This window comes from Miscanthus floridulus, chromosome 9 (genome assembly GCF_019320115.1).
Source record: "Miscanthus floridulus cultivar M001 chromosome 9, ASM1932011v1, whole genome shotgun sequence".
Taxonomy (NCBI): domain Eukaryota; kingdom Viridiplantae; phylum Streptophyta; class Magnoliopsida; order Poales; family Poaceae; genus Miscanthus; species Miscanthus floridulus.
The window spans coordinates 84,634,065-84,649,449 of record NC_089588.1 but is presented as its reverse complement, the minus strand read 5'-3'; the positions used below and the strand labels follow the sequence as shown (position 1 = coordinate 84,649,449).

Here is a 15,385-nt window from a genome sequence, read left to right as displayed (position 1 = left end):
GCGCAAATTCGGCCATACAGCGCAGCCAAAGGTGCGTAGGAAGGTGTATTCTGGTGGACGGCCAAAGAGTTTCTCAAAGGGGGTTTTGTCATCAATGATTTTAGACGGCAAGCGATTTATAAGAAAGACTGCAGTGAGAAAGGCTTCATCCCAGAATTTTAGAGGCATAGAGGCGTGTGCAAGGAGGGTGAGACCCATCTCGACAATGTGTCGGTGCTTGCGTTCGGCCGACCCATTTTGTTGATGCGCATGAGGGCATGAAACATGATGTTCTACACCTATGCGCCTGAAAAAGGAGTTTAGTGCTTGATATTCCCCTCCCCAATCTGTTTGTATGGCACGAATTTTCCGATCAAATTGTCGCTCAACAAGTTTTTGAAAATCTTGAAAACACTGATAGACTTCAGATTTGTGTTTCAACAAATATATCTAGACAAACTTACTGTGATCATCAATGAAACTCACATAATAATTATGGCGACCAATAGAGTTGGGGGCAGGGCCCCATACATCGGAAAAAACAAGATCCATAGGATGACTCGACACACTGGTAGATCTAGGGTAAGGCAATTGATGACTCTTGCCTGACTGACATGCATCACACACCCTAGTATTATTTTGACTATGGGAAACAGGAAGCTTATGGCGGCTTAGGACCTGCTGGATGACCCGAGATGATGCATGGCCCAGCCTACGATGCCATAGTGAAGTGGAAGGCTTGACTGCACCAAAGGCTTGTTTATTTGGAGACGACTTGGATGGTAGCTTCAAAGGATAGAGGCCCCCCTCACATCTACCTGTGTGGAGGATTTTCTTCGACACCTGTTCCTTAATGGAAAAATGGTGGGGGTGGAATTCAAGAAAAACATTATTATCACGAGCGAGTCGATTTACAGAACAGAGATTTTTATGTGCTTGTGGGACATGAAGAATATTTCGGAGATGAAGATTAGGTGAATGCAAATAACTGTGACCAACATTAGCAATCTCCATACCTGCCCCGTTTGCAGCATGCACCTGATCACCGCCGTGATACTTGTCACGGACGGTCAACTTCTCCAGCTCGCCAGTGACATGATCCGTGGCTCCAGTGTCCATGTACCAATTTGTGTCGACACCGTATGAACTGGTGGTAGCAGCAGCAGTCTTTTGTGGAGGGCCCTGATAAGATGAATCATACCGTTTGAAGCATCGGTAGGCCGGGTGTCCTTCCTTGCCACAGACTTGGCAATAGACGCCTGGTTCAAAACGCCCGCCACTGCGTCCTCCTTTCTGTCCGCGGCCGCCACCACGGCCTCCACGCCCGCCACCGCGCGCGTTGTTGTTGTAGTTGCTGCCACCACGGCCACCCTTGGTGGCCATGTTCACAGAGGACTGTTGTCCCCCACTCCTGGCCTCCATGCGCTGCTCAAAGGAGATAAGCTGCGCATAGAGCTCGTTTACGGTGATCGGTTCAACTCGCGCCGCCACCGCTGTCACCACTGGATCATATTCCTGATCTAGCCCGGTCAAGATGTAGGAGATGAGTTCCTCATCTTCGAGCTTACGTCCGGCAGATGCCATCTCATCTCCCAGAGCCTTCATCTTCGTGAAGAACTCGTTGATCGAGGATGCACCCTTGGACGCGGTAGCAAGAGCCATTCTTGTGCTGATGATTCGGGCTCTTGATTGTGACGCATGAAGCGCCTGAATCGCAGTCCACGCCTCCGCTGCGGTGGTCACCGCAGTGATCTGAGATCCGATCTCGCGAGAGAGGGATCCAAGCAGGTAGGAAAGGACTTGCTGATCTTGGGCTACCCACTTCTTGAACTCAGGATTCAGAATGGGTGCCGCATCTGCGGCCGGCTTCCCATCGTCCGCCTCGGCCTTGGGGGGAATGAACTTCTCCGGCGGCTTCTCCGTCGGGTCGATGAACTTTTCCATCTCCGCACCTCGGAGGCCGGAGAGGACTTGGAGCTTCCACATAGGATGATTATTCCTGGTCAACTTCTCCGTGACCGGGAACATGCCGAGAGGGGAAAAACCGGCAAGGGCGGCGGCGGTGGAAGAGGATGCAAGCGCCATGTTTTTCCGCTAGGATAGATGCTCTGATTACCATGTGAGAACTGGTGGAACGTGGTACCTTCTCAGGTCCACGGTTGCATGTTATATAGGTGGTGGCATGTACACATATATGGTTACAACAAGAAAACAAGGAGAGTCCTACAATCAAGGATCACCTCCCATCTACAATACACGCATGCATGAGTCTAAGATACAACGAACCTAGACTAACAGATATGCTTATCATCTAACAATTGGCAGTCACAGGCTCTGGCAGGCCAAAGCAAGCCCATACAAACTATTGATTGATGAAAAGGTCTGTCAAAATTGTCAACATAAGGAGCATACTTTAGTCCTATACACAAACTGGTATTCTCTTGAGCCCCAAAGTTCCCATTTTTGCAGTTCTTCAATAAATCCTTCACATTATCTTCTTTATGTGACGTCATCCTGCCATTTTTTTCAGGAGAATGCTCAACACAAAGCCACATATTGCAGTTTTCTACATTCGCTGACAACAATGGGATGGATTGCCTAATACATAACCGCTAAATTCAGGTGCAATGCAAGTATGAAACATGAAATCAGGAAGCTCAGAGAACTAGTTCAGATATACCTGACAATAGATACATTCAAAATTCTTCTAGGATTTTTGACATGAACTATCGAAGTATTGCTCGATAAAATGGTAGGTAGGGAACTAGGGATGGCGTTAACCATACACCATTTGTTTGACAAAAAAGCATTAGGAAATTTGGGGCCAATTGGTCTGTGAGTTAATATTTGTTGTAAATGCCTATTCAAACAGATTGTGACGGACTGACAATGATCATATTAGTTGACAAAAATTCACGGAACTATGAGTATTTTTGTTATATAATAATGAAGATCTATAATTATTTTGATACGTATCACAAAACTTCAACTATTTTGGCACTTGGTATCACAGAACCCAGTGCCTAAATAGTAGGTATTTTTTGGCAAGAAAATTGTAGCTTTGTGGTAACAAGCGCCAAAGTAGTTCTACGGTGCATGTCAATTATTACTCATTAGGTCGAAGTAGTTTTGTGAACTTGATATGTTGGTTTTGTACAACTAAGTTGTGTAATAGTTTAAGATTTGTGCTTTAACATTTGAAGCTTAGCATAGTTTACCCGAAGACAAAAAAAAGTATAATATCTCAGGAAAACCACTCTGATCTGTTAGAAGAAACATTCTGCTTGGTAAGTTCACGAATATGTGAATTGAAAATACTCCATCCCAAATTATAAGTCATTCCAACTTTTTTGAAGGGTCAAAGCATCTTAATTTTCACCAAATTTATATAATAAAATAATAATATTTAAGATACCAATTAAGTATGATTAGATTCTTCATTAAATATATTTTTATAGTATACCTATTTGATGTCGTAAATCTTTGTAATTCTCTATATAATTTTGGTCAAACCTGAGACGCTTTGACTCTCTATAATTCTTGGAATGACTTATAATTCGTAACGTAGGGAGTAGGTCTGAATATCCGATGCGAAATCAAAACGTGGGGTCTCTTCATTTAAGCAACACTTTCTGTCCAAATGTACAAAATGATGCAAATGAAATTCATTGCAAAGCATGCCTAAGGATCTGTTTGGATCAATGTATACTAAACTTTAATCATCTAAAGTTTTGTCGTAGGCCATTTAAACGGATAAATTAAAAGGTGGACTACTATTTTGGTTCAGTCCAATTTACTCCTTTATTCCTTTTCAATAGTTTATGTACTCAAAACATAGGACCAAACTTTAGTTAGCTAAACTTTTCACGTAAATTTGAGTTGGGACTAATGACTAATCTAGGATCAAACTTTAGTTGGCTAAACTTTTCAAGTAAGTTTGAGTTGGGACCAATGACTAATCTAGGTGATTCAAGAAAACCCCTATGCCGCTATTTGGATGTCATGGAATTTGGAATTGGAAATGAAACTCAATACCAACCGGTATTGGTCCCGCTCTCACCATTCACCCTTAATACCGAGCTGAGCCCCTCCGTATTAGCTAGAATCGCGTCTCCCCCCCCCCCCCCCCCCCGCGTCTCTCTCTCACCCCCTTCGTCTTCGACATGAGAAGCTGCGCCACTGCTCCCTGCCTCCCTCACGTTGTCGTCGCTCCCTGCCTCCCTCGCCGGCGGGCCGCGTCGCCCCTCCTTGCCTCCATCGCCGGCGGGCCTTGCCGCTGCTCCCTGCCTTCCTCCGATGGCGGGCTGCACTCCACAGGTGGCAGAGGGGATGAGATGTTGTCTGTCAATTCCAATTTGATGATATGGATATCCAAATATGAATTGGTATTTGCCACTCAGTTGAATTCTATCTAGCAATTTCATCTGCATCCAAACAATACCTTTGGTATTGTATCCATTTCCAAAACTAGCCTGATTTGCTATTCAACCCAATTCAATTCCAAGCCCTCCAATATCTACATCCAAACGAAGCCTATATGTGTTTCGTGGAATTGAATGTTATTTCAAGAATCACATTACATTTTAGATCTTAATTGAAGTGTTGTCCTCGGTGAGAGAGCTTAACAACAGTAGGGAGGAGGGTCCCCACAATGAGTTTTTTTTTGTGTGTGTCCAGACTCGCGAGAGACGAGCGTAGGAGATCAGGCTGCGGAGCTGGCGATAAATCTCTGTTTCCATTTCTTACTATCTCTCTTTCAATTTTTTACCCTTTGAATTTAATGTAGGTATGTCATTAAGATTTGAAAAGTGGTGGAAAATATTAAATTCTAAGCCAAATAGTTTGATCCAAAAAGGGCATAAACGTTTTTGAATTTGTTTGAATAGCTTTGTACTCCAATGCTTTGGCAGCAATACTGTTAATGCTTTACAACTGTAGATGAGAATTTGAGACCCGTTCGTTCACGCAAACTTGCAAGTTCATGTTGGTGTGTGCTTCCGGAGAAAACCGGGTCCATGCCGGGACGACCGAATACCGGCGGCAACCGGTGCCCCTCTCCATCCTCCTCGCGGGCACGGCTGGCCGCGCTCTCGCTCCTTCGCCCCGCCGCATTTCTCGCCGCCCTGTTTCCTGCTCCCCTCCTCCGCTCCCCTGCCCCCAAAACTCCGGCATCGACCGCTCCTCCTCCTCGGAACCCCGGCCGTGCTCCAACTGGCCTGACCCCAATGGCGGAGGCGCTGCTGCTCGCGTGCCACCTCGCCCTCTCTTTCTCCCTCCTCGCCGCCTCCCTCTCCCACCTCGTCGTCGCCGCCGTCTCCTACCTCTCACCCTCCTCCCTCCACTACCGCCTCATCCGGCTGCTCCGCCACCCGCTCATCTGCCTCCTCCCGCCGCTCCTCGCGCTCCCCTTCGCCTTCCTCCCGCTCGCCTCCACGCCCCTGCTGCCGCTCCTCCTCCTCCCTCCGCTGCTCCCGCTCCCGTTCCCGTTCCTCCCACCCCACCTCCCGCTTCCCCTCCTCCGCGCGCTCCTCCTCTCCCTGCCACTCCTCCTGCTCGCCCGCGCGGCCGACCTCCTCGCCGCCTCGTTCCCGGCCTCGGACCTCCAGGCGCACGCGCTCGCCGTCGCGCGCCTCCTCCTCCTCGCCGTGGCGGCGGCCTCCCTCGCCTCGTCGCTCTCCGCCTCCGCGCCCAGGGGCACGACGGCGGCCGGCGCCCACTTCGTCGCCGAGGCGGGGCTCGCCTGCGCGGGCGCCGTGGGCGGGCTCTGGGCGGCGCAGAACGGGCTCAGCCTCTACGTCGACGCGTGCGTGCCCGCGGGGTGCCACCGCCTAGCACATTCTTCCGTGAAAAAATTTAAACATGTGGTACTTAGTTTTTGAAGAGAGATATTGAGAGAAGCTGAAGGAATTGCATGGATGACCTCATGATGATGATAGTTCCATGAATCAGATGTTATTTAAGTTTAAGTGGTGTAACAAATGAACTATGGAACCAGAAGTCGGAGAATGTAGAATCCCTTTGCAGTTTGCACCAAGAGATTATTTCGAATCAGAACCTCAGGTTGTAGGGACACCTCTTCTAGGTTCTCATCTCATGATTTGTTAAATTTGTTATCATTACTTCTCAATTATTTGATTAGAACGTGAAGGGGTTATCCAACATACTGAAGCTAATTTGGAAAGGTTGACAAGAACCATACTCAGTTTTATTGTGATTCACTGAATCTTATTGAGACTACACCCAACTAGTTCAAAGGAGTATATCTGCAGTCTGCTAGTAGTAGGTTTGTAATGATGTGGCAATGTCAAACTTAAATGCTACTAAATGACGACCATATTCTTCCTTCGTGGAGTTAGCCAAATGCTTTTTTTGCTTTTAGATTTATCCTTTAATTTTGCAAATGAATTTTGCTATTTGCATCTTTATGCCTTTGTTTTGTTAAAAATCATTATATAACTGAATTAGATAGCCAAGAGTGGCAAACCTGTGCTGTTTCCTTCTGAACTATTTTATGGTTTTGGCCAAGCTATTCTTCTTCTGCTCATTAAATAATAAAGCAAATCCAAGTAATGTTGTGTTTTCAATTTTTCATATGCTTCTTCATGTCACTGTGCTGCCAAATATTATTTGGTAGCTGCAAGAATAGTATATTGACTTTATCAGTGATATGCTGGGCAGCAAAAGATGTCCTCTAGAGATTTTGACATTGACAATTAACTACTTGTACCAACTATGATCCATATTTACACCTTTGTAAATCTTTCGCTTAGTACTTCTTTAGGAAAAGCAATTTGGCTACTCCTTAAACCAAAGGTCACTTAGGACATCTATATTCTATATCTCTGTCCAATAGGTGATTCTTGTCATTTTTTATTTAGCCTGTCTGTGGGTGAATACTGCTGGACTATGGTTGAACTTATTCAGATGCGACAACTGAATTGCCTGGTTCAGAACATCTTCAACTGTGTATGAATATCTGCTATGTGATTTCTCGTGGTTGTATTCTTGTGTAGCGAGTGAGATTCATAAGATACTAAAGATAGTTCCCTGCACCAAACCATTTCATATGGCTATCCAAGTATGCTACTTGGATTAGGGCAGCACATCCACTCCTTCGCAATTCGATTAATTATGGAAGTGCTTGCATGCTTTATGGGTAAAAATTGTGACTCATCTTCAAAGAGGTTACTGAACCTTGTGATGCGGCTAAACTATTGGCTCTACCCAACTTATCAAGAACTTCTGCTGGCATGTACTATTATTTTTCTTATGCATATGTGTCAAGACTATGAATAAAGACCGGTGAACATCATATATACAGGAAAGTGAGCATTTAGCTTTCTCTTGATACAAAGCTGGTTAATTTGTTGTAGCCTTGTGATACTAGGTGATCAAGCATGAAAGATGGTGTTTAAATAGCAAATGGGAATCAAACATAACCATGAGTTGGACCAATTGATAGGCACAGTCAGATACCATTGGACAAAAGTTGTCTTAAAAAAGATAGTTCCACTATGGTAAAGTATCTGGTCTCTTTCTAGGCGGTTGAGCCTATGTTTATCTTACCTGTCTACAATGCAGTAGCACCTTATTGTTTTAATTATACCTCAGTTGTTGCCTGTCTTGATCAGATTAGTTTAATAGTATGTGTTAACTGCATCATGCATATATAGTAGGTTCTGAACACTATATAAATGTTCACTAAGTTCTGTCAATGATCCCTTGTGCCTACAACTCCAATGTTGTCTGAACTGTAAACCTAGAGCTAAGAGTGACAAATGGCATGGCTCTCTTGGTCCCTCTCTCCCTTGAAGGCTTTCTCTGGTAAATCTGGTTGGCTTGCACAATGAATTTCCACCAGATCTTTGTGAGAAAGCCTTCAGGAGGGGGGATCCAAGTGAGCCACAGTGCCTGTGCCCAGCAGCCAAGATGTGGACTGTTTAGTTATTTGTATATTTAATTCATTGTTTGTTTATATGAGAACTTGGTTATTCATTTGTTGTATTGATTGTTTGAAATGATAGCGAATCCCAATCAAAATCAGACAGCGGATGTATGAGAAATGGACAGTGGGCGAGTAGTATGCTTCTTATCTTTACATGGCAGTGGGCATTACTGATCATCTATCTCACTTGTATCCAGGTAAGGTATGAGCATCATCATCACAAGGAAAGGTATGAGCATCATCATCACAAAGATCGAACAATTTCAAGAGGCTTTATTAGCATTAAGCACGAGAAATTCCTTAAAAGAACATCTTGCATGAATTAGGAGCTGCGCACCTGGCATAATATTGGCAACAAAAAATTCTTTTTGTAGGAGCTGGATGAGTTTTGGGTCTTTTGATTACGGAAATGCACGAGATGTTCTCCTGGTCTTGGGCTTCAAAACATTCCTAAAAACAAATATTTTGAGTGTAATTCTTTTCAACTCTATTTTTCCTGAGAAATGTCTCTTCTGGTATCTGAGTTGTACAAAGCTGACATTTTCCTGCCTTTTCTAGTATAGATCCATATGTTTCTTTCAGTTGGTGGTCCTCATGTTAGGTTCTATCTCTATCGTACCCAACTTGCTTGGGACTCAAAGCTGATGTTGTATTGCAGATGAAGGTTTACTGTTGTTGCACATGCTCTACTTTCCTAATAGACGCATTCATTAGCAACACTTGGATATGACTTTATTGGTGCTTGCCAAACCGCCAGTTTATCAGATTGCATCAATCATGAAATGGACCTGTTGTTGATTCAGCAGTCAGATACCAACCACAGATGAAGTCGATTAATCTACTCCTGGTTTTGTGCTACTTGTTGACTGGTAGTGAAGCCAGTCGTTCTTTATTCAACAGTCGAAAGGTTTGATTTATTTGTTGTCAATTGTCATTCTTGGTTAATTACGGAGTGAATTGTCCATACTTTTTTCCCCATCAACTTAGGTTTATGTCTTTTTTTTTTTTGAAATATGAGTGAGTTATCCGTATTTTTCTACCATCTTAAGTTTTATGGTTAGCGCACTGTGAGATCAAAGCAAAATGTCTCGAGCTAAGGCTTGATCAAGTCAATTAATGTAAATAAAGTATTGCAGGCGACTCTTGCGCCAGGTTTGATAGGCTTCCTGTCTTCCCGTCAGTTTATTATAGGCTTTTAATTAGTAGCTCAGTAATTTCCATCCAGATGAATATAATGTTCTTATTCTTGATGCATTTGATGGAGCTCGAAGGAGCACAAAATGGGACACCATGGAGTGCAGAAATACAATTCTTCATGTGTTTGCAGATTTCGTTTCTGACTGTGTGGTCCAGGATGATTGCACAGGCTATACGGTAAACTTGGAAGTAGGAACCCTTGGGAAAGAAATTAAGTCCATCCTTGTAACATAAAAGCACATCACAAAGTGAGCAGCACATGTCTGTTATCGTTTTGAACCTAGGACACATGCCTCTTGACTTCTTAAGGTCTTGTTTGGATGTATCCGTATTCATCTTAATCCATGTGTGATGGGAGTGAATTAGAGTGAAACTTGGTTTAATTTCATCTTAATCCACTCCAAGACAAAAGATTGAGATAGATACAAGTGTATCCAGACAAGCCTTAAGTTAATAGTGAATGAGGGGGGGGGGGGGGGGGGGGGGGGGCAGCAGGAAACAATTGTGTATTCTAGGACCATGAAAAACTAGTTTTCCCACCCATTAGGTGAAGATAGGATGACCTAGATTAATTTAGTCAGACATAACAACAATCCCAAGTCATCTTTTGCCTCGACCCAAACCACAGCTCCACCGCTGCCGGCAACATGGCCCCTACAGCTTGCTTGCCTCTAACATCAACATGCCATTTCAATGAACTTTGCCATCACCGCCTTCCTCCTCGCCTCAAGGATTTATTTTTCACAATGTCATGGATCTATGATCCCACCCCCATCCTCCTTCATCTCTCGCGGATCATGCTATTGCGCTAACACATCAAGTCATTCCACTCCCGCCCTTTTTCCACCCAATCAATCGATTCCTTCATCTCCTGGGGCTAGTAGCGGCCACTACTACCAAATTGAGGGATTTGAGAGAGGGTCGCTAGAGCCCAAAGCCCAAAACTTCAAACCCTAATTATGGACTGGACAATGTTGCCGGATATAGAGAAGGTGAGCATCACATGGCTCTTTGGGACTGCTTCTAGAGGGGCTTTACTTGTGGCTTTTGTGGCTTTTTGGAGAAGCCCTGCCAAACACTCGCATATGAAAATGGCTTTTGAAGCCAAAACTAGTCAAAAAGTAGTGAAGCCGAAACCACGAAAATATGACCTTTTTCTGGCTTCATTTCTGGAGAAGCCATAGCCCCGCCAAAGAGGACCTGAAATCAAAGTGCTCCCTCTCACGTATAACATATATAAGCCCTGTTCGATACGCGTTCCACGACCGCATGGTATGGTAGCGGAGCCACGGTACGAGAAATCGAATTTCTAGTTTAATTCCTTAGTGGGTGAGTCTTACGTGGTGAAAAATCATCGATTCCACGGTATCTCCTGCTTCGTAATTACTAGCATCGGACTCAACTCTTGCAGACATCAACTCACATGTGCGCATGTATGTGCATAGGCAGCCTATATACATGTATGTATAACAACTATATATACATGAAGCCTCGAACTACAATGTACCATGCAGGAAGGAAGTAGAATGCTATGATATGAGCCATCCCATTTCCAAACATACATATGGAGGACGAAGCTGGGGCTACTTACACGTACGTACGACATCGACATCACGCAAAAAAGCACACGCGCAAATCGCATTTTCACGATCGAGCTGAGAACACGGCAGCATTTGCTTCTTCTCGATCAACGACCCCCCTCGTTCCCCTGCATGCGCGCGCTCGATCACACCACCTCGAACTCCCTCGCGCGCGACCGGCCGGCGGCGGCGCCGTAGTGCATGTGCATCGTGGCCCCGAGCTCCGCCGTGACGGCGTCCGCTTCGTCCTCCGCCTTCTTGCTCTCCCTGCCGGGCCCGCCGAAGATGGAGTGCCGCGGCTGCTGCAGGTGCGTAGTAGAGACCCGGTCGAGCGCCCCGGAGCCGTGCCCGCCGTGGCTGCCGCCGTAGATGTCGCCGAAGTCGGAGGACGCGACGCTGGTGCGCTTGGCGGAGTAGTTGAGGTCGAAGCTGGCCTTGGCCATGTCGAAGCTGAGGCTGGCCCTGGTGTAGAAGCTGATCCGCGACTCGGACGACAGCGGGCCGAGGTAGTAGAGCGCGGCGGCGTCCGGGTCGGCGGGGGACACCTTGGCCCGGAAGTCGTTCCTGGACGGCGGGATCGGCGAGAAGAAGATCTCGGCGATGTTGCTGCCGGCGCCGCGGTTGAAGGGGTTGGCCTTGCGCTCGTACCGGTACCGGAAGTTCTCGTACGTGGTCTGGTTGGTGCACACGAGGTAGGAGTGGAACGCCGTGAGCCCGCCGACGAACCACGCCGTGACGAAGGTGTAGACGATGAGGCAGCCGGAGACCGGGGACTCCGCCACGGCGTGGCCGAAGCTCACGCAGTACTGCCGGGAGATGAGCAGCAGGTTGACCCAGCAGAAGGCGAACACGTAGAGGCACAGGAAGGTGGTGGAGGAGATGAACATGAAGAAGAAGCGGTAGTTCCGGCGGCCGATGCACTGGCCCACCCAGGGGCAGTGGTGGTCGAAGCGCTCCACGCAGTTGTTGCAGACGGAGCAGTGCGAGCAGCGCGGGGGCCGGTACAGCATGCACGTGTGGCAGTACTTCACCTTCACCACCACGCCGTTCACGTACACGTCGCGCGTCGGGGGCAGCGACCACGACGCGCCCGTCGCGGGGGACGCGAAGGAGGAGCTGTCCGTCGCCGCGTCGTCGGGCTCCGGCGGCCGCGCGTTCCGGGGGATGATGCCGGGGTCCCGACCCGACGTGAGCACCAGCACCACAACGTCCTGCACGCACGCACGCACCATCGCAATGATATCATGATCGACGCCGCCGGCCGCGTGCTACAGCTAGGTAGAGTTGGTCCGTGATTGATTGTATGTATGTGTGCGTGCCACGGACTCACGAATACGCCGACCGCCATGGCCGTCGCCGGGACGGCGGTGCCGAGCGGCTTCCCGATGAGCTCGGCGAGCCGGAACGAGACGAAGGCGACGAAGAGCGCGAGCGGCGTCATGATGAGCGCCACCGTGAGAACGATGGAGCTCGCGTCCGGGCCGAAGATGAGCCGACCGCCGCACAGGAATCTCTGCCAACGACATCAGCACCAAAGACCAAACCATGCATCTCGATCAGACAACGACATCAGGATCGGCCACGAGAGAGTCCTCGATCGATCGCCATTGTTAATTACTACGTAGCAACGATCGATCGTGGCAGCTTGTAATGAATTAATTAATCAATTAGCCATCAATTAACGAACGCACGCACGTACATTCTTCCCTCTCCAGACTTGGTAGACGCGGTGGGTGGCAACGGCGGCCGACGAGACGCTGGAGGTGTCGGAGAGGTAGCTGCGGGGGAGAGGGCTCTTGAACAGTGGCCTCCCCTTCATCGTCTCCGCCGGTGGGCCGCCGCTGGTCCGGTGAACGCGCGCCGCCGCGTCGTCGTCACCTTCACCTCACCCGCGCATGGGCCGGCCCTGCAGAGCGGCAGCGGCCGGAATGGAGGTGGTGGGGAAGGAGGGACGGGAAGCTCGTCTCCTCGTTTTTCCGTTTCGGACATCATTGTGCTATCCATAGGAGGGAGAAGCTATAGCGCATCCTCCTGATTGTTATTGGGGAATCACCATGCCTAAACATAGCACGCGCATCACACAGCTCACGTACAGCTCCACGATGATGTAAAGTAATAATCTGCTGCGCGTGGCAGTGCAGACGCCGAAAGGTCCGTCCTGCTGCTACACTGTAGCTATAGTAAGGGCAGACGTCGAAAGACTCTTCTGTCGCACTGCAGCCACAGCAGGGGTAGGCGTAAAGTCAGTCTTGCTGTCATATCTAGTCACTGTAGCAGCATGACAGCCTGACATGTCTGTTTACTAGGATGAGATGGGTAGAGTTGTATATATAGCTTTCCACTGCAAGTCAGTAAAGTTGAGCGAATTCAGTTTTGTCATCTCCTCTGCAGAGCTCCAGCTAACGCTGGTGCTTGTGCTGTGTGTGCGCGCTCTGTTTCTCCCTCCCTTCTTATACCCCTAGCCGTAGTGTGTGTGGTCGACTAACGACAGGTGAGCGGTCGGCTTCACCCTGTGCCAAGATCTCGGGACTAACAAGTGGTATCAGAGTCGTACAAGCACCGTCGCCGGACTAACCGCTGGCGATGACGGACGGTTTAGGAGATGGACGACAGCAGCGGCAGCTGATGTGGCTGCCAAGCCACGACTAGAAAGTCGTCGTGCGTACGGTGCGGGAGGTCAGCGGCATCAGTTGGCCAACGCTGACTCGCACCAACTATGGCGAGTGGACAGTGACCATGAAAGTCAAGCTCAGAGCCCGACGGCTTTGGAATGCCAGTGACAAGAGCACCGACAGCGAAGAAGACGACATGTCAGCGTTAGATGCTATCCTCGTTGTTGTACCAGCGGAGTACAGGAGCCGTTGGGGGTGAAGAACTCTGCTAAGGAGGCGTGGGAGACCATTGCAGCGATGCGTGTCGGCTTCGACCGCGCAAAGAAGGCGATGACCTAGCTGCTGAAACAGGAGTACGCCACCCTTAAGTTCAAGGATGGTGAGTCGGTGGAGGACTTCTCTCTCCGCCTACAGACGCTCATCAACAAGTTGAGGAGCCACAGTGTCACCATCGACGAAGAAGAGACGGTCTCCAAGTACCTTCACTCCGTGCCGGTGAAGTACATCCTAGACGATGCTAGGACTTGTCCACCCTCACCATTGAGGATGTGATAGGCCGTCTGCGGGTCGGTGGACGAGTGCATGGAGCAGGCCACAGCAACGACGGACAGCGGTAAGCTGCTGCTGACAGAGGAGGAGTGGGCTACCTAGAAGAAGTCCGGAGAAGCCTACTCTAGCCGCAGGTGGTGATGGCAAGCGTCATGGCAAGGCTTCTTCGGAGAAGAAGAAGAAGAGGTCGACCCCAACGTCTGCCGACTGCTATGGGAAGACGAGCCATTAGGGTAAAGGAGTGCCCAAATCACAAGCAGGAGAAGAAGGCTGAGGCTCATTTAGCGCAGGCTAATGAGGATGATGAGGCCACTCTCCTGATGGTGACGTTCTGTGCACTGCACAACGTTGAGGCCAAAGAGAAGGAAGAGGTGATGGCGGTGAAAGGGCACGGCAAGGCTCTGAAGGCTGTCAACCTCGACGAACCACGTGCCCAAGTCCACCTCGTACGTGTGGGCGACGAATAGGAGCAGCGGTGGTACCTAGACTCCGGCGCCAGCAACCACCTAATGGGCTCCATGGAAGCCTTCTCCGAGCTCGACGGTAACATGACCGGCATGGTAAAGTTCAATGATGGCTCAAGGGTGACGATCCGAGGGCGCGGCACCATCATCTTCAGGTACTAAAATGGTGAGCACTGTGCGCTGACAGATGTGTACTACATCCCGTAGCTGTGTTCAAGCATCGTTAGCATCGGACAGCTAGACGAGCGCGGATGCGAGGTACTGATCGAGAGTGGGATCCTAAAGATTCAGGATCAGGAGCGACGTCTTCTCTCAAAGGTAAAATGCTCACATAATCGAATGTACCTGCTTGACTTGAAGGTGGAGCAGCTGGTGTGCCTGGCAGCACGGCACACCGAGGGGCCATGGTAGTGGCATGCCTGGTTCGGCCATCTCAACTTTGACGTGCTCGGTCGGCTGGAGAAGATGGTCCGAGAGCTGCCCCACATCAAGCACGGAGGCGAGCTATGTGACAGCTGTCTAGCTAAGAAGCAGAGGAGGTTGTCATTCCCAAAGGCGGCCAAGTATCATGCAATGGACTCTCTCGAGCTCGTCCACTGGCAATCTCTGTGGGCCAAACACGCTAGCCACAAACGGTGGTCGGCAGTACTTTCCTCCGGCTCGTGGATGATTGTAATTCCTATATGTGGCTGCAACTCCTGACGAGCAAGGATGAGGTGGCGGAGGCGATGAAGAAGTTTAATGCGCGCGCGGAGGCAGGAGAGCGGCAAGAAGCTATGCGTGCTGTGAACTGATCATGGCGGTGAATTCATTCGGTGGAGTTCACTGAGTACTGCGCGGATCAGGGTGTGGTGCAACACCACATCGCGCCGTACTTGCCACAGCAGAATAGCATGGTGGAGCGGTAGAACTAGACGGTGGTTGGCATGGCTCGATCCATAATAAAGGCCAGGAGCATGCCGACAAGGTTCTAGGGTGAGGTGGTGACCACGGCGGTGTTCATCCTCAACCATGGGCCCACCAAGGCCCTGAAGGGCAAGACATCGTTAGAAGCTTGGT

General features: G+C 48.8%; 2 protein-coding genes and 1 non-coding gene across 3 annotated transcripts; 1 reads left to right on the top strand and 2 right to left on the bottom strand.

Moving 5' to 3' along the window:
• Window positions 1-1,406: 1,406 nt before the first annotated feature.
• Window positions 1,407-1,545, bottom strand: LOC136484572 (small nucleolar RNA Z247). The gene has a single exon (XR_010766083.1). It is a non-coding gene; the product is annotated as a small nucleolar RNA Z247 (small nucleolar RNA).
• Window positions 1,546-5,035: 3,490 nt separating this feature from the next.
• LOC136482289 (uncharacterized) lies at window positions 5,036-6,297 on the top strand. Its single transcript, XM_066479509.1, has one exon. It carries the CDS (start codon window positions 5,205-5,207, stop codon window positions 5,856-5,858), a length of 654 nt encoding a protein of 217 aa, XP_066335606.1. The 5' UTR covers window positions 5,036-5,204; the 3' UTR covers window positions 5,859-6,297.
• A 4,410-nt stretch (window positions 6,298-10,707) lies between these two features.
• On the bottom strand, window positions 10,708-12,631 carry LOC136482288 (probable protein S-acyltransferase 1). Its single transcript, XM_066479508.1, has 3 exons — window positions 12,401-12,631; window positions 12,032-12,214; window positions 10,708-11,912 (listed from the first exon to the last, which is right to left on the bottom strand). The coding sequence occupies exons 1-3, from the start codon at window positions 12,518-12,520 to the stop codon at window positions 10,848-10,850; spliced, it is 1,368 nt and encodes a 455-aa protein (XP_066335605.1). The 5' UTR covers window positions 12,521-12,631; the 3' UTR covers window positions 10,708-10,847.
• Between the last annotated feature and the right edge of the window lie 2,754 nt (window positions 12,632-15,385).